This window comes from Trachemys scripta, chromosome 2 (assembly GCF_013100865.1).
Source record: "Trachemys scripta elegans isolate TJP31775 chromosome 2, CAS_Tse_1.0, whole genome shotgun sequence".
In the NCBI taxonomy this organism is placed as follows: domain Eukaryota; kingdom Metazoa; phylum Chordata; order Testudines; family Emydidae; genus Trachemys; species Trachemys scripta.
Genome location: NC_048299.1, coordinates 33,962,988 through 33,984,327, shown reverse-complemented (window position 1 = coordinate 33,984,327; position 21,340 = coordinate 33,962,988). Strand labels below are relative to the sequence as shown.

At 42.7% G+C, this 21,340-nt stretch overlaps 1 protein-coding gene across 20 annotated transcripts in view; it reads left to right on the top strand.

The window, feature by feature from the left end:
* Positions 1–21,340, top strand: part of KIAA1217 (KIAA1217 ortholog) — a 518,496-nt gene that overhangs the window by 440,657 nt on the left and 56,499 nt on the right. For 15 of the 20 annotated variants that reach the window (XR_004644414.1, XR_004644413.1, XM_034760248.1 and 12 more), the window contains 3 exons: positions 8,537–9,369; positions 19,748–19,852; positions 20,395–20,444. Coding sequence is in view for 18 of the 20 variants with exons in the window: in XM_034760248.1 (XP_034616139.1) it covers positions 8,537–9,369; positions 19,748–19,852; positions 20,395–20,444 (988 nt within the window). In the remaining 2 variants the exon portion in view is untranslated. Of the gene's footprint in view, positions 1–793; positions 1,033–8,536; positions 9,370–19,747; positions 19,853–20,394; positions 20,445–21,340 lie in introns of those variants that run through there. The other 5 variants (XM_034760247.1, XM_034760249.1, XM_034760259.1 and 2 more) reach the window with 2 other exon arrangements.

The window sequence follows — 21,340 nt, the reverse complement described above, 5'->3', positions numbered from 1 at the left end:
CTGCAGTGCTGTAAAGTGCTTATGTTGTGTGTTTTCCCTGTGTCATTTCAGTTCCATCTCTCCGACCTGAGTGAGTATTGTATTTTTAAAAATGTATTTCCAACTTTATTGAATATTTTGGGTGTGGGCTTCGGAGGCAAGGTCGTTTCCTGTAATCATCCTAAATAAATAATCGGCAGTTGCTTTTTTTTAATTGTCTCTTTTTTCAAAAGTGATCTTAATTGCTTGTGCAATGTTCTGATGAGATAGCAATGAAATTGATTTACGATGGGCCCAAAGTTCAGCTTGGTAACGCTGTTAAGGTGACTGGTTAATTAGTAGACAGCCTCTTGTTTTGCTCAGGTGCTATATCTTAGGGAGAGTTTCACATTTCACTCCACTAAATGTCTCTACCAATCTGAATACTTTAAAAGTTGCTCAAATCAATGTGTTCTGTGTTTTTCCTAAGTTTTCTGCAATGCTGAGTTTACTGAGTTCTTACTGAATAATTAATATGTGTATTTCATATTGTTTTCTTTTAGAATAAGCCTTCTTCCCTTAGTAAAGGTTACCTGCTGTTTTATTTATGGTTCACTCCTTTGCAAGACTCTGTATTGCTTCATTCTTTAACATTAGTCTCTTCTTTATATTTTATACACACACATTAAAGAAATTGTTCAGTGAATGAATTACATAGTGGTAGCATGCACCGTTTGTGGCTGGGTGACATGCCAGAAAGGTTATTTAGTGACTAATTTCTAAGGGGAGGAGAAATTGCAGACTTATCCTGTGGAAAAGTACTGTAGTCTCTTGAAGCAGCACTATTTGGATGATCCAGTAAAACAAGGTGGCCCATACTTGTTACAAGCAGAGGGAATGAGGAGCCTTTTTAAGGTTTAAAATCTTTTTCCAAGAAGGCTGGATGCCTAAAATGTCATATTCTAGACCGAGGATTCAGATTCAAGGCTGTAAACAAAAGAACTGTAATTTATGAAGTGGAACCAAATGTTGTTCTTACTGCTGTATACATGCAGGTGATTGCCCTAAGTAAAAGTAAGTGGCTTTAATTATTTCAGAATAAAAACCTTTGGCAAGGATAATTTTATTTGTCTTTGAGTTGCAATGTTGTCTAGTTAAAAAAAATAGTATTGTTTTTAATAGCAGTCTCAGAACAGTAGGCACAAATACATGGATTAGAGATAGAGTACTTAAGCATATTTTTTAAAATTTTGCCTGAAAGAACAGACAGTCTAAAATCTGTCCTAAAAATCTTTGCCACATGTTTATAGAAGCCATGATTAATGTACACATTGACTATAGATGAGTTTAAGCCGTCAGCCATTATTTTTGCTCTTAAGTTTGTTTTGTGGTTAGCTTGCAGTTTTACAGATTTGCTCTATATTCAATAAAAAGTTAAATGGGTATTCTTTGCTTCCCCATAGGACTTTTAGGATACTGTGTGAATTAAACTTATGTGTAAACAGGGATACATAAGGGCAACATCTGAGCCAAACATGTAAAATACCATGAGATAAACATTTGTATAGCTGTAGAGGCTAGCTTATGTGCAGGTGTACATGAAAGAACTGGGTATAATCAAGAAAAATGTTAAGTATGTGCTTGATCCTGTGCCATATTGAAGGAGAGATGGCGTACCAGCTAAGCTGCATCCGCCACCTCAGCCAGCATGCACGCAGCAACCATACAGTACATTGAAAAAGTGCACTATGCTTCTCATGGCTAGACAGTACTTGTGCCCATACCCCTTTTCATATGGATCCATAGCACTGAAGAAGGTCTGTGTTGGGCCATGGGAACTGAATGTTGCCTATAGCAGTGGTACACCACAGTATGAAGGTAAGGTGATCAGCAGCCACTGTCCAGGAAAACAAATTCTCCTGCTAATAGGAGGATTATGGCTTATGCACCATAACACCTCCCTCAACCTTCCCAGATTAGTGAACAGCTCAACACTTAGCTGAGCAGCTCCCATTGGTTCCTGTAACCCAGGGGTCGGCAACCTTTCAGAAGTGGTGGGCTGAGTCTTCATTTATTCACTCTAATTTAAGGTTTCGCGTGCCAGTAATACATTTTAACATTTTTAGGTCTCTTTCTATAAGTCTATAATATATAACTAAACTATTGTTGTATATAAAGTAAATAAGGTTTTAAAAATGTTTAAGAAGCTTCATTTAAAATTAATTAAAATGCAGAGCCCCCCGGACTGGTGGCCAGGACCCGGGCAGTGTGAGTGCCACTGAAAATGAGCTCGCGTGCCTACCCCTGCTATAACCCATCCATTTCACCCCCATTTAGAAGTGAGCTCTCGCCCCACATAGGGTTTGTGAGCACAGAGAGCAGGGGAGTTGGAAGTCTACCTCATTTACAGTAAATTGGAGCATCCAAAGTACTGATTAACATTGGCAGATGGCAGGGTTGGTGATTAAAGAAGAATGGAAACATGGAATGGTAGCATGGGCAGAGGAGGAGAAACCACAACTTTGCAATCTACAACTTCGAGTCGATTAGGTACTCTAATGTGGGGTTGTCACTGGAGCCAGTAAATTAATACTTTTTATAGGCACTAGTGACATCTTAGGTTGTGCTTAGAGGCCACTGGTGTTTTTCAAACCATTTACTAACTCTGTAATTTTCAGAGGTACTATTTCTTATTTCAAATTAGATTATTTCAGGCAGTGCAGAGCTATATTGATGCTTATTTGCAAAATTTAGTAAAGTTGACTTATTCTTTCAGCAGTGCAAAGCCAGAATGGAAGGTCAGTAACTCAGCTATAGAAACTATATTATAATGCAACTACTAAAATGAAGATTTCAGGTTAATTAGGACAGTTTGGTTCTAATTTTATTCTGATGAAGGAATAAATTAACTAATTCATTTGTCTTTTTTAAATTAAATCTTTCACTTGATTAACAAAGTAGTAAGATATTTTTTCTAGTGGAGTGATTACAGAACCTATTAATTAAAAAATATTTACATATAAATATATTATTTTTGTAATAATACTTAGCATTTTCCATACCATCTTTACTCAAAAATCTCAAAGCCCTTGAAAAATATGTCTTATCATTAAATCCAGTTTACAGTTGAGTAAACCAAGTCACAGAGAGCTGATGTGATTTGCCTAAGGACACAGTGAGTTGATAGTAGAGCAAGGAACAGAGTTCAGAGTGTCAGTCCTTTGTTTTAACATTTCCTTCTTATTTGTATGCAAGGGAAAAATACAAAAGATGTGGGCTAGTTAGTACCATTTAGGTACAGCTTAGCGTAAGGGGTAGCATGGCAGGACAGCCTCAATTGGAGCACTGGAAAGCAAAATGCATCATGAAACATGCCACACCTACTACTGCACCCTTTAGTGAATTGCAGCTTGTCCTCTGCTGCCCATGAGGCTTCCATCCTCTCCTCTGAGGTGCCACGCAGTTCGGGGACTTAGGGATGGACCAGGCCCTGCACGCCATAGAGTACAGAGACTGCAATTCTGCACAGCCCATACATACACTATGCAAGGAAGAGTAAAGGCTCTTTTATGGATTCCATTCCATAACATGCAAATGTGTGTGAGCCAGGCAGATTGTGATGCTGCATGGGTCAGATTTGCTACCATTCTGTATGTAACTGAGTTCAAAATTCTGTATTCGGTAAAAGATTGAAAAACTAATTTCAAAATGAGGTGCACGGCCGTATATATGGGCTCTACTGTGCAGTGCGCGTCTGATTTCTTTGCTCCAAGGTAAAATATTCACTGATCATGGCATTCCTGCTAAACCTCTGTGTATTTTACAGATTTTACTGCTGTTTAACACAGCTGCTGAGGAGCTCTTGTTATTTAAAATGGGGAGATCTTTTTTACTAGAGAAACTGAAAGTTAATGCTTTTTCCCCCCTGGCATTTGAGTACAGAAGTAGTGATGGTACTTGCTTTATGCTGCATTTTCCAGACTAAGGGCTGGCAGGACAAAGAGCAGCGGAGGAGAGAGGAGCACCAGGGTTAGGGAAAGCTGCATCATGAGGAAAACCACACCCCATGGCATATGTGATAGTGTGGCTTAGCGTGACCAGATGTCCCAATTTTATAGGAAAAGTCCTGATATTTGGGGCTTTTTCTTATATAGGCAGTTGTGAAGCATGGGACATCATGACTACATTAGGAACATTCCTACCCTCACCCTTACTGCAGGTTGGCTGTGGCAGGAGATCACTTATACTGGCTCGGGCCAGCTCAGTGGCCTCTCTACTTTGTTCCTGAGGCATTTGCTTTTCACACCAGAACATGAAGCCCAGTGTATGCTAGCAGTGTATGGGAGGAGGGGAGTAGAGGGAGGATGGATAAAGAAGAGAGAGCAAAAAAGAATTAAAAAGAGAGAGAGAAGAAACTCACAAAAGTTAGAACAGAGATGAGAAGGAAAAAAAGAGACCGTTGTATGCAGGTCTAAAGTGCTCATGGGCAAAAAATCTGGGTACTTGGAACAGGGGCAGAACAACAAGAGAAAAAGAAACTAGACAGGTGAAAGCAGAAGTTATAATCCAAACACACAAAAATTGTATGACTCCAATTCATCAAGCTGTACATGTATCCCATCTACATAACCCCGTGTTCCTGTCATTGTTACTCATGCCCTCTCTCCTCCTCTTTCCACCCCTGCCATTCCCTTCTTCTGATTGTTACACCCACTTTTTGAGTCATGTCTTCAATTACGTTATACACTTTTCAGGATGGAGACAGTGTCTTTCTATGTGTTTGTGTCATGCCCAAAACAATGGGGTCCCAGTTGGGCCCCAGTCTTGACTCAGAACTCTGTGTGCTGCTGTAGTACAAATAGGGAATAAAGAATAATAAATGTACCTGTACTTGGCACAAATGGATATGGGGCAAGGACTGTAAATGCCAGGTACTGGCCAGTCCTATTTTGAACAATACTCCAGGTCCTGTGTGAATTCTTCATTTATGTCTTAATGCACCTAAACAGAAAACAGGAATTTTGTGCTGAATGAGTCCTCTGCCTCAGGAGAAATGAGTGACCATTCAGCATGAGTGTTGGATTGACTAGGGGATATTAGACCTTCACTTGTTAATTCTGGGCTTCTCAAGTTTCCTATTGACACTTTTCTCCTCTCCGCCTCATATTATCAAATTTCTCGTGTGTCTGCCTGCCTGGGAATCACAGCATCTATGTTTCTGCACCTTGGAAGACAGTTATTGTGCACAATGATTATAGACTTTGGTCTCAGTCCTGTTCTCACAGTCACAAGCACCCATTGCCACATGTCAGATTTACACTTGGGGGGCCTGATCCAAAGCCCACTGTAGTCAGCAGGAGTCTTTCCATTGACTTCAGTGAGCTTTGGATCAGGCCCGTGCATAGCATCTGGCTTCAGAAGACACACAGCACAGTGTGTGACTGTCTCTCAACAGGGTCGGCCTTAGGGGAAATGGCACCAGGGGCAAATTTGTATTTTGGTGCCCTTTCTTTGAGGTTAAGTACGGAAACACAGTGCAGTCACACACCTTGAGTTTACTGGAGAAGCTTTTAAGTTATGGTGTGGACTGGACTGTGTGCACCTACAGCAGAGACCGCTGCAAACAGCCTGGGCAGCCCATACACTCAGCGCTGGATCACTGTAGCACCCAAGCCTCTGGCACCCATGGCGAGAACACCGGGCTGGCAAGCGTGCAAAGCGCTGGAGGGATGGGAGCGCAGTAAGGCACAAATGGAAGCCCAGCACAGCTCACACCCAGCACAGGGTCTGTTTCCCCGAGCTGCTGGGAACCTGCCCTGGGAGCTCCGCTGCCTCCACTCCTCAGCACTGCCCAACTTTGGATACCGTTGTGCGGCCACAGGAGCGCTTGCCACCAGCCCGGGCGCGCCCCATCCACCCCTGCTCCATAGGCATCTGGGGGCAAGTGAGCAGCTACCTTGGTGGGTGGGCTGCACCAGGCAGCCTGGGGTGAGAGGAGACAGTTGGCAGAAGCAGCTCACCCCACAACCCAGCACAGACTGGCGCATGGTATAGCCCCGGGGGCAAGGCCAGCCCTGGTCCCTGCCTGCCCTGCAGGGCACTTCCCCAGGCTCAGTGGCACTCCTGCAGCTCACCCCTGTGGCAGACCCTCCCAAGCCACTAGTTGAAACAACACCCCCCGCAACTTTCGCCCCTCCCCCAGCTGGGAGCCAGCCCGACCTGCCTGCCCCTTCTGCCAAGCCGGAACACCACGCCAGCAACGAAGCCACCCACAAGTGGAGGGCAGAGTCCAGGTGATTGGTGCTCGCCTCTTACCTTGCAGTGTCTGCTTGACCACAGCATCCCCCTGACCAAGGCCAGCCCTGTCTCTCAAAGCAGGACAGACAGCTGTGTATGTAAAATGTCAGTCATCTCATTTTATCTTTTATTCAGTTGAGGTTGTGCATGTTAAATTTTGTTGTATATTTTTTTTATTATACTAATTCACGGAACAAATGATAAATGTCCATGTCTCTCCTTGTGCCTGAAACAGTCTGGCTTGGAGTTCGTTGCTGTTTTCATGGCCCATCCTTGTGCTCGTCTTTGTTCTGTTTTATTTATTTCTGTATTTTTGCTGCTTCTGCCAGGTTATCTCCTCTCCTTTCCTCTTGTTGATGCCTGGTATTGCAAATCCCCGAACTCCAGTCCTAGGGAGAGTCATTTGTAATTTCAAAGTGTGAAGTCATTTGTAATTTCAAAGCTGTGAGAGGAACAGTGGTATTGTATATACAGGCATGGCAATTTCGTTAACAATGGAAAAACTTGTGGGTGGGATAGGGAGAGAATGTAACCCCTTGCTTCACTAGCTGGCATGCATTGTGATTGCTGCAAATACAGCCACATTATCATAATATGAAGGAGTAAAAGTTGGACAAGGATTTCAAACAGATGGTGCATAACAAGGCACATAGGTCAAATGTTTCTAAACAAGTTAAGGTAGCAATCATTCTGGTTTGGTGATGAATTTGTTTTTTTGCTGAAATCCCGTGTAAATGATGGGGTGTGATGTCAACATGTTTACACAGCATCTTGGAGCGAGCCTCCCAGCCTGGTTCCTCAGACTTGTGGTAGCGGGGCTCATGCCAGTGCACTAAAGACAGCTGTGTAGTTGCTGCTTTGATATTGCGGCTCAGGCTCTCAAGCTTCTCCTCCCCTCCCAACCCTACTCCCCTTCCGCCCCGGGCTTCAGAGCCCAAGGTCTAGCCCAAACCATGTCTACACAGCTATTTTTAGAGCACTAGCACGAGTCTGTGGACCTGGGCTGGGAGGCTGACCCCCACACGCAGTGTAGACATACCCATATTGAGTGGACAACACATTCTAAAGCAAAGTAAAGATTTTTTCCTTTGGAAATGAGGTCCCCTGCATCTTTGATGGAGCTCAGCTGATCCTCATCCTCCCCTACTTATCATTCAAGACTTGTCATCAGAGGCATTAATTAAGCTTGCAGCAATGAGATCCCCTTTTGTGCCTGTCAGTGGTAATGCTCAGTCATCTGGAGAGGTCACTGCTGAGCAGAGTGAGATGCTCTATTCCCTGCAGCAGATGAGCATACCATTGTCTGCAAAGTTTTCAGCTATGCCCCTAGCCAGCTAGCGAAAGACTAACACATTCTTCAGAAGACGTGTTCCCCCTTCTTTTTCCTGTTTGTTCCCTTCTTCCTGTTGGCAATTACTGCAGCTCTTTTTATGTCAGTTTTAGCTGGAAGTGGTTGAAAGTGGCTTTTATTTTTAAACAAAGTCTATGAATAGTCGCACTAGTATCTTTGACCATGTGATACAGAAAGTCTGTGATACGTGCTTTATATCAGAAAACTGTTCTGTGCACATTAATTTTCATATATATCTACAAAACTCTAGCAGAAATTACCTACACTCAACAACAATGCTACATACACTCAATGTATAATTTTCAGATTGCTGCACAAAAGTACTGATCTTGGCAAGATATTATCAGAAGGCCAAATCCTGCAGTGAAGCAAATGTCCCATTGGTTACAAGAGTTTATTTTGCTTGAGTAAGGGCTGCAGGCATCATTCTGCATACCTCTTCAGATTTCATTTGTGATACATAAGTAAAAGCACCAGCAAACTGTTGATGGCCACTGACAAAATTTAAACTCAATCATTCATAGCTGTATTTCTATTTCAGACAGATATATAAGCTCTTCAAGGCAGGGACTGTTGTCACTATGTGCATGGTCCAGCAGCTAGCAAAATGAGGCCCAAATCTCAGTTCAAGCCTCTCCATTCTACTGCAGTGCAAATAATCAGTGAGAATACTCATAATATATTTCTTGCATTAGTAAATGAATTTAGAAAATTCTCTAATATTCTATTAATGTGGGCCAATTTTCCTGCCTGCTGCAGATCCTGTTTTCATTAGGAGCTGCAGTCTCAAAAGAGTTTATTTTATTTAAATAAATAATAAAGAAATTTAAGTTAAATTCTTTTCACTGTAGTTGATGTCTAAGCAGCAGCTAATGTGATGTGTAAGGTAATGAGTAAAGATGTGTCTCATATGGTTTTCCTTTATTTCAGATGCAGAGAGAAATTGCTTACATAGGACGAGATGGCCCAAATACTCTCCGGCCAGGATCTGCTACACATCCTTCTCATGCAATTCCAAGCTCATCACCCATGACAGCTGTGCCCCACTCTATGCCCCCGTCTCCATCCAGAATTCCTTATGGTGGGGCCAGGCCCATGGGCGTGCCAGGCAATGCAACAATTCCCAGAGACAGGCTCTCAAGTGTGTCAGCATCAAGATCCATATCACCGAGCCCTAGTGCCATTTTGGAAAGAAGGGACGTGAAACCAGATGAGGACCTGAGTAACAAAAACCTTGAGCTGTTTCGAAATGAAAACCTGTATGCCGACCCCTACCTGTATCACGAGGGGAGGATGAGTGTTGCTGCTCCCCATACTGGACACCCTCTTGACGTTCCTGATCACATTGTAGCTTATCATCGCAGTGCAATGAGGTCCTCAAACACTTACTGTAGCCCCTCTCTGCAACCTGAAATGATGGAGCAATCGTTGTACAGACAAAAACCAAGAAAATACCCTGACAGCCATTTGCCAACTCTTGGTCCTAAAACTCCTCCTGCCTCTCCTCACAGAGTCACTGACATGAGACTGATTGATATTCATACTCAGCATAACACTCATGTGCCCCCTCATGTCGTCCAGCCGGACAGGTCTTCTCCTAGTCGCCAGTCCTTTAAAAAAGAACCAGGAGCACCTATGTTTGTGGAAACAAAAGCACGGAATGCTATGGGTTCACCTGGCATGGTCGAGGTAGTTCCTTCTGCAGCTGACAAACAGGTGTTTGGCTATGGATCAGCTGCGGTGCCCAAAGAGAAAGAGACAAGGTAAGACAGAGCAAGAATGTAAGGTATGTAAATGAGAGAGAATCCTGATCTGTGTGCATAACCTCATTTAACATACTGGAGCCCAGTATACTGGGGTGTGGTCCTAACAGAACTATTAGGGCAGTAAGTAATTTAAAGGGGCCTATGCACTAAAAGAACTAAATTTACTTCCAAAAAAGTGTTGCCTCCTAATGGTGATCCAGGATCATTTTAATTAGCGTACATTTCAATCATTTTAAAAAATAAAATGATTAACTGGGATTTTTTTTTTAGACAAATAAATCATGTTACAAGAACAAATGTTATGCTGCTAGTGTTAATAAGGAAATATATTTCACACCTATTCAGAATGGCACTCTGATATTACAATTTCTATTCTTTATGGAGTGGGGTTTTTCTCATCTAGTGTGAGGAAATGGAAGAATTTATCACTGGCTGTCTTATCTGTTATAAAACATGAATTTGCATAAAAATAGAATAGTTTGTTTTTAATATACTCTTTGGGGAGCATTGCTGAGATCAGCAAGTCCATCCTGTTGAAGAAACTGAAAGAAGAATCGACAAAGAGCCCTGTGGCACCTTATAGACTAACAGATGTATTGGAGCATAAGCTTTTGTGGGTGAATACTCACTTCATCAGATGCATGCGTGGGTATTCACCCACGAAAGCTTATGCTCCAATACTTCTGTTAGTCTATAAGGTGCCACAGGACTCTTTGTCACTTTTTACAGATCCAGACTAACATGGCTACCCCTCTGATACCTGAAACAAGAATGTTCTTTCTGCTGATTTTTTCCAGCATCACAAATGGTTAATTGATAACCTACCTGTTAGTTATCACCTGATGGTGATCTTTCCTGTCTTCTTAAGGGTCAGATTTGCACAAAGGTCTGTGTCAGCACAGATGACTTCTGCTGGCATACACCCCACCCTAGTGCAGAAAGATCATTATATTGGCAATTGGCTAAGATATACCAGTATAGTTGTACTAATGGATAGGCTATTGTCTGTGCTGCTAACTTGTATAGAACTCTTTAGGGAATTGAAGGAGTCTAGCTGGACAACGCTAGGCTCTCAAAGGCTAAAGGCTGTGAAAGGTAACTAATGACTCAGCCCTGGGGGAGAAGGAGTGCCTCACATCTCTCTTGAGTGCCCCCATTATGTAGAGTTTTACAGCCTGATGGGAACCCAATAGAACCCAACTAAAGTGTCAGGTTTGAGTGTGGTCTGACAGCAACCCGACCTGCTCAGGTTGTCTCCGATCACCTCCTCCTGCCTGTGGGGTTGGTGCAGTGGCGGCTATGTGGCCCAACTGCTGCTGGCCATTGCCACCTTATTGCGCTGTGTATGCTACAGAGTGAGTGTACTGACGAGTCGCAGAGCACACATCTATGGGGTGTGAGGAGTGGGAAATACTCACCAGGCTGAGCCCCAAGCAGGGCCGGCTCCAGGGTTTTGGCCGCCCCAAGCAGCCAAAAAAAAAAAAAAAAGCCGCGATCTGCGGCGGCAATTCGGCGGAAGGTCCTTCGCTCCGAGCGGGAGTAAGGGACCGTCCGCCAAATTGCCACCAAATAGTTGGACCTGCCGCTCCTCTCCGGAGTGGCCGCCCCAAGCACCTGCTTGCCAAGCTGGTGTCTGGAGCCGGCCCTGGCCCCAAGGATGAGTCAGCAGCAGTGTGCTGACACAAGCTCAGGGGGAAATACCGGGTTTGGGTCGGGTCTGAAAATGACTCAACACTCTCCAGTCTGGTTTGGGTCCAGTTTGGGCTTTAAAATTAGGCCTGAGCAGACTTCTACCACATAGCTGATTGACAGGCTCAGAATGAGTCTCCTCAAACTGTAATTAGCTAGAGAGAGGATCAACGCAGCATGAGACTTAAGGATACCCCCAAGTGTAATCACGTGCATGAATACACATGCGTGTGTGCACACACACACATATACACTAGTGAATTTGCAAATAATTTTGCACCAGCAATGAGTATTGTCCCTAAAGTGCACTTAAAATTATGAATACATTTGCATAATAGCACTTCTAAATATATACATGTATTTAAAATTCAGCCCACTATTTATTAACAAAATTACACTGGAAAGTGATCGTGTTTTATTTTGTTTCTTTAAACCTTGAGTGTCTGGGCTATTTTAAAAAAATCGTACTAAATACCAAAAGCAATCAGTGCAAATTAGTCTATTGACTAACCTCTGAAATGTTACTTTAGGAAATGTTTTTGAGTTATACAACTATAAAGAGCCTTAAGAGTTATTAAAATAATCCTTCCATAATTTCATAAACAGTAAAGCCAGTTTTTATTGCAATTGTATTAAATGAAATAAATAACACAAAGTGCCTCCTGGCTGAGGATGCTGAATTCTGTTTCAGCTTAAGCTGAATATTTACAGCTCAGTTATAAACAGCTGACAGGCAAGAATTATAATGGAAGCGATGAAGCATCTTTATATCTGGCAATGGGAGGTGGCACAGCTATAGTCTAATCAGAAGGTGTCTAAACCCCACTTGTTTTATTAGCAGCACAGTCACGATCAAATGAGAAAATAAAATAACAGGCCTGATTCTTCAGCCCTTAGGGCATGTCTACACTTACCTCTGGAGTGATTGATCTAGCAGGGGTCATTTATCGCGTCTAGTGACAACGCGATAAATCGACCGCTGAGCGCTCTCCCGTTGACTTTGGTACTCCACCAGAGCGAGAGGCGCAGGCGGAGTCGACAGGGGAGCGTCAGCAGTTGACCTACCACAGTGAAGACACCGCGGTAAGGAGCTCTAAGTACGTCAACTTCAGCTACGCTATTTTCGTAGCTGAAGTTGTATAACTTAGACCGACTTAGCTCCCCCGCCTCCCCTGCCCTCCCCTCCATGTAGGCCAGGCCTGAGTCACATGTGGCAAAATTCACAGGCTTATACAGTACTTAAGTCCTATATAAGCCCTTTGGTGAGGGTTTATGTGGGACTTAAGTGATACACAGGTCTCATGCCAGCCCTCTGCATAGGACTGACTTTCACCCATATACGCAAGAACAATTGAAGTCAGCTGGACTTCAGGTTGCCAGGCGTCCAGTTTTGACCGGAACACCTAGTCAAAAAGGGGCCCTGGTGGCTCTTTTTAGCACAGCTGACTGGGCCACTAAAAGTCCAGATGGCCGCAGCGGCGGCCTCCACCCAGCTCCCGGAAGCAGCCGGCATGTACCCCTGGCTCCTAAGTGCTGGGATGGCCAGGGGAGCTCCACGCACGGCCCCTGCCTGCAGCACACGCACCGCCCTGAGCGCTGGCTCCGCGCCTCCCATTGGCTGGGAACAGCAGCCAATGGGAGCTGCGGGTGTGGTGCCTGCAGACAGGGCCAGTGCATGGAGACCCCTGGCTGCCCCTGCACCTAGGAGCCAGAGGGACATGTCTCCACTTCTGGGAGCTGCCTGAGGTAAGCCGTGGCCAGAGCCCACTCCCCTGCCCCAGCCCTGAGCTCCTTCCCACACCAAAACTCCTTCCCAGAGCCCGCACTCCAACCTCCTGTCCCCCTCCCACACCCTGCACCCCTTGGCCCCAGCCCAGAGCCCCTTCCTGCACCCCAAACCCCATATCCCCAGCCTCACCCCAGAGCCCACCCCCCCAGCCAGAGCCCTCACCCCGCACCCTAACCCCCTGCCCCAGCCTGGAGCCCCCTCACACACCCTGAATCCCTCATTATTGGCCTCACCCCAGAGCCCACACCCCCAGTCCAGAGTCTGTATCCCCTCCCATACCCCAACCCCCTGCCATAGCCCGGCACCTCCTCCCACACTCCGAACCCCTCGGCCCCAGCCTGTATCCTCCTCCTGCACCCCAATCCCCTCATCCTCAGCCCCACCCCAGAGCCCACACCCCCAGCCAGAACCCTCACCCCCTTACGCACCCCAACCCCCAGCCCAGTGAAAATGAGCGAGGGTGCGGGTAGGGAGATGGAGCAAGTGGGGGGTGGGGTAGGGGTGTTCGGTTTTTTCAATCAGAAAGTTAGCAACCCTAACGTCAGTGGTTGGGGACCTGAGGACAGAATCCATCTGGAGGATCAGATTCTGCACTGCCATGTACCTTGTGTGCTCATTGACACCTGTGCAAGCCTCGCCACATCAGAATGGTAGCGTTTTACATTCACTTTGCACATATATAAACAGTTCCTAAGGGGTCGGACAGTGGAGGTCTCAGTGGTCTTGTCATCTTTTATGTAGATATTTTGTAGTTAACAGACCCCTTTAAAATGACTAGAAGTGGTCTGAGGCCTCTGCAAACCTCAAACCAGCCATCTAAGAGCTGCTATTAATACTGTCACAATCTAATTTGCGTTAAAAAGAAAAAAGTGATTTGCACTGCCTGTTCTTAGAACTTACCTTGAAGTAGTAGTATCCTAAGCTCTTTCTTGGCCAGATAAAATGTATTGATTAAGCATAAATGCAGAGAAGAAATTTAAGTGGATAGAATTTTGACTAAATCTCTCTTCTCCCTGCAATTCTCCTTGAATTATTCTGTTTCCTGGGATGAAATGAGCAGGTAGAAAGAAACTGGTACTACACCAGCACGTTTGGAAGTTATGTGTGTTTGACCTCTAATAACCATATCCTGCTTTTGCTGAAGACAATGGGGCGTTTGCTTTTGCGACTTTGATGTCAGCAGGGATGGAATTGGGGCCAAGAAAAGGTATTCAAAAATATTTCCCATCTTCCCCCTTTGGAGTTTCCCATGTTGATTATATGCTGTAGAAATCAATCTCCTAACTAACAAGTTTGTCAAGGTTAATGTTTGGGGTTTAATGTTTGGCTTGCTGTAGATAACTCTCTTTCTTCTATTTATTTTATCTCTGCTATTTCCAAGGCATCTCCTTCCATGGTACCTGATTACCTAATTAATTCTTGGACTAATTCATTTGTCAAAACAATTGTGTGACAAACTCTGCTTTACAATGATGCAAAAAAAAATTTGTGTCATCTGGAAGTTAAAAAAATTAAAATGTTTTAACTTTCTTATGCAAAAGAGATATTAAAAGTCTCCTACCATGTTGATTTTAATGGAAACACTGTAACAGATTGAAATGTTTTATCTTTAAGGAATCATGAGCCCTTAAATCTGAGGCTCAAAAGAAGAAGAATGTACTTTGTCAGTGAGTGGCTATGTGCAATTTTAAAGATGATTTGCTTCATATTTTTTGGATGAACCATTTGTCTGGTTCATGGTGGCTAACTCTGGAGGTTACTGTAGGCAGTGCAGCTCTACGAATCCTGAGAAATTGGAAGTGACGTTGATTTTTTCAACAGTTAGTCTGAATTAACTTGATTAAATGGCATTATTATTTATTTACATTGCTTATAAAACAACACTTAAGTGTTGTAAAATTCCAGTATATTTAGTATTACTATATAAATAATCAGCGCTGTTACTCAACTATCATCAGATACTGAAATGCCAATTTGATTGTGCAATACATTTTCCCTGCAATAAAAATACAGTTTTCTGAGGTTTATTAAACTTTTTCTAAACTCATATTTTTGCCTTCGCCTTTTTATGCCACCTAAGAATCCTGATGGATGTTAAGGTCAAGTGAAAAAAAAAAAAGGAAAGCAGTAGCTAGTGGTTCTCTTAGTTAATGTGGTCACATTTCACATCTTGAAGCTTGTGTTTAGATAGTAAGCTAAGTATGATAGCCTTATCCAAGGCCATATTGGATGTTGTTCCTATCATAAAACCACTGTTTTGGATGACACAACATGTCATATGGGCAGACCCAGCAGTGAACCAGAAAAGCTGTTTATCTCATTTATCCTCAGCACAGCTGTGAACAGTGGGAGCCCCATCACTAATCCAATAAGGAATGCATTTATGAGGAAGTATTATAGTGATGGGGCCTAAAGATCTTGCAAACTCGCCCCATCCCCCAACCCTTTAGCCAGATGACTCTCTAGCTGCAGGATAACTTTGGACAAAATCGACCTGAGATAATTGACCAGTCCAATCTACATCCTGCGGGTCTTTCCTTGTCTTACACTTTGCAATCAAATGTAGTAAAGTAGCTAATTTTAAGCAAGCTTTTACTGGAGTATTTTCTAATTAGGCTTCCACTTTTGGCTCCCACACACAAAAGGCTAAGGTAAGTGGCTCCTGCTTGTGGCTGGCTCAGACCCGGTGTGATAGGAAAGTCTCTGAGTTTTCTCCCTACCTTAGGCTCCTGCACAGGGACTGTAGGGTGGGGAGCAGAGCTGCTACTCCATGCTGTCACCACTTGTTAGCACTAGCCTCTCCAAAAGGAGAGAGGTGGTGTAGTGGCCACACCTCTGTCCCCATACCTGCCAGTAGAGTTGGCTAACTACAGAAGGCAATGCAGGCTGCACCCATTTAAAAGGCATGTGCTAATTTGTATCTTGGGTTGCTCCAGAAAGAATGCTAGCAGTGATATCTCTCTGTGGATGAGCAGGATCACATATAGCTTCTCTGCATGCAGTTCACCCAGCGAAAGCCAAGCCAAGCGGCTGAATCCATATGATTTGTATAGGGGAATGGCACCTGCACTTTGGCATCCTTCTGTTTGAGGAATGTGACCAAGATAAGACATGCCACTTCCTATAGCTGATGTGGGATAATTGCTCATGTAGAAGAATTGGCAAAGACTATTGCAGTCAGTAAAGTTTAAAAGCGTTCCTTTTAATTTAGCGGGTAGGTGAGAGAGGTTGATTCTGGTTTTATTATAAGATGATTGAGATGTATGATAATGTACGCAGGAAATCAAACATCTCTTTAATTGTGTGCATCCTTTTACTTGGGGACAGCAAGCAGAGTATTCCTATTACACTTTGCTTTACACCTTCCCTGGAGTTCTGCATCCCAGCCACCTTGCCTGCTGAAAAGGGTTCAGGTGAGGTCTGTCAATACCACTCTTAATTGGGAATTGAGAAATGCAAAGCTCTCCCTCTACCTAGAAGCAGTTCATACAAAAATTACCAACCTATTTTTATGATGATAAAATTTTTAACATATGCTCTTCTCCCATGGTTAAATAGGAGGAAATAGGTCTTTGCCTGTATCTGACTTTGTCCCTGGTGAATTGTATAGAATCTGTACCTTGGTTTAAACATAAAATGTCCTCACATTGAAAAAGCCTGCCTGAGATAACAGGCTAAGTATCCCCCGGGGTGGTATCTGAAGAGCCATTTGAATATGAGTATTCAAGGTGGTTTGTACACATAGCCTAGGGTAGATGATGAACATAAATGAACGATTGCATGATTGAATTTCTAGTTTGTGCCTGTACCAGGCACGAGGCAGCTCCTCTACAGTATGAACATAAAAGATGCCCCAAGGAAAGGGAAGGAACATACAAGTAATGCTTGGATATTTCCCAGTGGGAAAAGGATATCAGTGTAGCAGAGTGTAGTGCCCAGCACAGAATGACCCCCAACCAGTTACAAGACAGGTGATGACTTGTTCCACACAAAGATCAATTGAATTGCAAGAAATAAACCTAATGATAGAATCTAAAGCCTTAGAGCTGTTAGTGATTGGGCTCCAGAAGGACAAGGTTTTGTATTTGTTGTGCTTCTCTCAGAGAGTGAGATTGGTGAGGCTGTAACAGTCTTGTTTTCTGAACAACTGGCTAGGAAGAGAATTATAAACTGCTTGCCTGAAGAATAAAACTGAGGAGTTTCTCCAGCAGTACTTTGCTTTGCTGAGGCATCATGCTGCTTGTGCAGGAGGTGCCAAGTATGATTGAGAAAGCTGTTGGAACTGGGTGTATGTTCAGTCTTTGCCCTGCCCTTCTCCTCACACAACAACTGGCTCTCCCAGTGTTCCTGTGAAAATCATACCAAACAATGCAAGCAAGTTTCTTTTTATTCTTGTACAGTCAAAATGTTCAGTTGCTTTAGTAACACTGGAAAACAAGCAACCCTCCCCTTGCTCCTTGCTGCGGGGGAGACGGAGGCTAATCTTGGGACATGGGGTGATGAGGGCATATTCTTCCTTCGCGCTAAGATTGTTGGAGGAGTCCTCAGGAAGGCTGCGGCAGCACATTCTTCTCTTTCCTGCTTCCATGCAACACATTCTTCTTTCCTCCTCTCCTGGGGTTTTTTTGCATCCCAACCTGCCACTGGGGTCTCAATAGCACATTATTTCTAACCCCCCTCTGACTCAGAGAGGAAAGCTTGCCAGCACATTCCCTCTGTAGGAGACAGGAGGGGGACAGGATACCAAAGCATATTTTTCTTCTCCAGACCGTAGCTGGTTTTACAGTCACAGGCATCACTGGCTATAGATCATCTGGTCTGTTTAGACCCAGCTGTCATAATGTTTATGTACAATCCTGTGACAGGGTCTGATGGCAATCTTTTATTCAGAGAATTTAATGATTAAAGGAAAAATTATCAAACTTGGGCACTTCATATTCAGCACCATAATAAAAGTAGTCTGATCTTCAAAGGTCCTGTAGCTTTCATTGACTTCAGTGGGAGCTGTGAGTTCTCTGAAAATCAGGCTAATTTTATTGTGTTGACTAAATATCAGTTTAGATGTTTAATTTTAGACACCCACTTCAGACATTTTTGGCTTAGATGATCATAATAAATACATGGACTTAAGGATGGAACCATTTAAAAAAATCCTGCCGAGTCTTTTGCAAAATGAAGAATTTTAGACTTTATGTAGCATTCTTTAGCATCCTTAATGTTCTTACCATGTGACAGTAACATGGGCTATTGGTTTGATGTTTCTGGTGTCCTGTTTCCTTGATATCATCTTATGGAGGCTTCAGAGATGCAGAATCTGTCACAGCTCCATGCAGCTCATTGCTTCTCAACAAAGTGGAATTTCATGTCCAGAGTAGGTGATCCCTGCTCACTAGTGGCAGGGGTGGTGGCATCCTTTCAATCATTTCATTTAGCTTCAACCATTTATTGACACTCATGCTTGACTTTCCCATACCAACTAGTATTCTTTATGGAACCAACCTGAAGCTGGTACTGGGACCTGATACTGGGAGCAGGCACTGCTATATGCCTAACTCCCTTGTAAGATGGCATGTGGATGTAGTAATGTAGTAAAAACCTAACTCTGAATGTGTCCCCCCGACCATTTAGTTTACAGTGGCCCAGAGTATGAATGTCCCAGTTTCTCTTGTGAAAATCTTCTGCAAAGCAGTCTGATTGCCACTGCTATATCAGGCCACTCATCTTTTGAGAGGGGTTGTTACTGATCATCTTGTTTTTCGGATGATTCTTAGCATGTTCTGGAATGGCATTAATCTGATTTCCCACTGATTTCTCTAGGGAAGTAAAGATAAAAACATAGTGTCATGCCACGTTTTATATATGTGTAAAACATTAAATTTATTAAATATTTAGGGCCAAATTTTCAAAAAGGCAGACTTGAGGCCATACGCGATTATGAGTCTACAGGCAGGCAGTTACCATGATGACATGTGAAAATCAAGGGACTGTGTGCGCAAATCGCTATTTTGGAACCTGTTGAGCTGGTTGCATGGGCATTTACCTGATTTGTATGTACACTCGTGTTAACTACAAGTACAAATATAGGTACACAATTGTGCGTGGACCTCCAGCTTCCCTATCCAAAAATGCGGCCCTCGTTGTTTAATACAGACCAGCACTTCAAGGAAATATTGACAGTAGCCCTTATGTACCATATTTGTTCTCTATTTCTTTTCACCTGCTTTTTAAAATTACTTAGGACATTTGCATGACAATGGGATCTCTTTATTTTAGAGTTAATGTCTTCTTGCTTTACCTGAAGTCCTATGCCTGTGATTGTGACATTGCAATCATTTCCACAGCAGACAGCTGTGATGTCAAATGCAAAAGATTCTGATTTTGGGGTAGGAAGCAGGCAGCTGGAGCAGATTAAATGCTTCTGAAGCAACACATAGTTAAAATACTAACAACAAGGAGCCTGAAGTCCTTAATCCTATAGCCCTTATACTCAGGTAAAACTCTAGTCCCAATGGAGATTATAAAAAAATAAAAAAAAAAAACTCAAGAAAATATATGTATAGCTGCAGAATTGTTTCTGAGGAGGAGGATTTTCAATAGTTTCCAGGAGGTATTAGCTGATGAGCTAAGTGCCTTTTTCATGAGATCACTATATTAAATCTATACTTTTTATCATCTGTTTTTAATCCCATGCAGATGTCTTTGTATTGTCTGTTTGTTATCATACGACACTTTGTCTAAAACCAGGATGTGGCCACCTTTTTAACAAGGTGTATGCAAATTGATACCCATGAGCCTTTGCACAAACATCTTTCCAATCCTGTGATAATCATTCATCTAGAAAAATGAGTCTGAAAGCAAATATATCCGGCTTTAACAAACGATTCTCTTGTCTTACAGAGAGAGGATGCAAGCCATGGAGAAACAGATTGCCAGTTTAACTGGTCTTGTTCAGTCTGCGCTTTTTAAAGGGCCAAATACAAGTAATAGCAAAGATGCTTCTAGGTAAAAAAAAAAAATTCATTAAATCTGTTTCTCTGTAATTATTGTTAATGATCAATTAGCAAAATTAAACTTTTAATGTAATAACAGAAGACCGAACACTCAACGTTTAAAAACTTTTTTTATCACTTTTGATAATAGCTGGATTGTTAGGCAGAGTGGGAAAAGTATTCCAGCCAATGAATGGAGATTTAACTGCATTGTTCTTGTTGATGTTAATAGGAATAATATGGTTAAATCTCTGTGCTTAGTGCTAGAAATGTACCCCTTTGCTTAACCTGTATTTAAAAACTTATTTTGAAAAAAAAAAACAATCCACCCACAATTTAAATAAAAAACAACAACAACAACAAAACAAAAAAAGCCCTGACAACAACAAAAACCCAGTTTGTATGATCAACAGGGTAATTTTTATTTAATTGTGATAAACCTCACTGCAAATCTACAGTAAAGCTAGTCCTTTAAAGTTGCTTAAATAGCTATTTGCAAAAAAAAATCCAGTTTGGAAATTTTAAAGCTGACTTTCCTTTTCTTTCTTTCTTTAGTGAGAAGATGGTGAAAACCATGTCCAGTAAGAGCAATATTGACAGTGCAGGTAAGACCATTCTTTCTTAATTGTACAGAATACACCAATCTACACTGTAACTCAGAGTTCTGTAGATATTAACATCTTATGGGAATGCACTGTAACTATAGTGTCAGAAGGAAGGCTATAGGCCAGTGGTTCTTAACCTTTACTGCAGCCTGCACTCCTTTGGTTCTCAAAATATGTTCTCGCACCCCTTAAACCTAAAAAATATGTTCTCACGCCCCTTAAACCTAGATATATTTTTTGTTTGTATATTACAGTAATTGTTAAAAATGTATAATGTTAATAAATACATAGGTTTGATGAAACAAAGTAGTTGTACTTACGTGCCTGTGCTTAATTTGTGTTTTCAATTATTTACCTTCTAAAAAAATCTGGCATGTCTCGCACCCCCAGGGGGTGCGTGCACCCCAGGTTAAGAACCACTGCTATAGGCAAAGGATATGAGATCCAATCAGTTCCTTGTTACCAGTGGTTAGTCTAAAGGGGCAGGGTTTATTCTTCTTTCAAAGTGAAATTCACACCTGTGCAGGGAGACAGTACAAGGTTTAGGTAAGGCATAGCCCTTGTGCTGGTTTTCTGAAAAGGGGTGAATTTCACTGCATATGCATGTTTCCTATTATGTATATTCCCAGTCTGGACTTGTATTGGGGGGAAAAAATAGTGGTATCCTCACAAACTTCACCCAAGACAAGCTCTTCCTATGTGAGGTACCAAAATCCCATAGCTCACACAGCAGACTGTGCAGATATTAAGAATATGATTGCATGTGCTCTGCTGGGCCCTCCCTCTGCAGAGTTTAAATACAGCCATAGACAAGGCAGGATTAAGACATAGGAACTTGCCTATGACTATAGCTCTGAGTCGTATGAGGGTATTAGCATCTTGCTTACATTATTTTT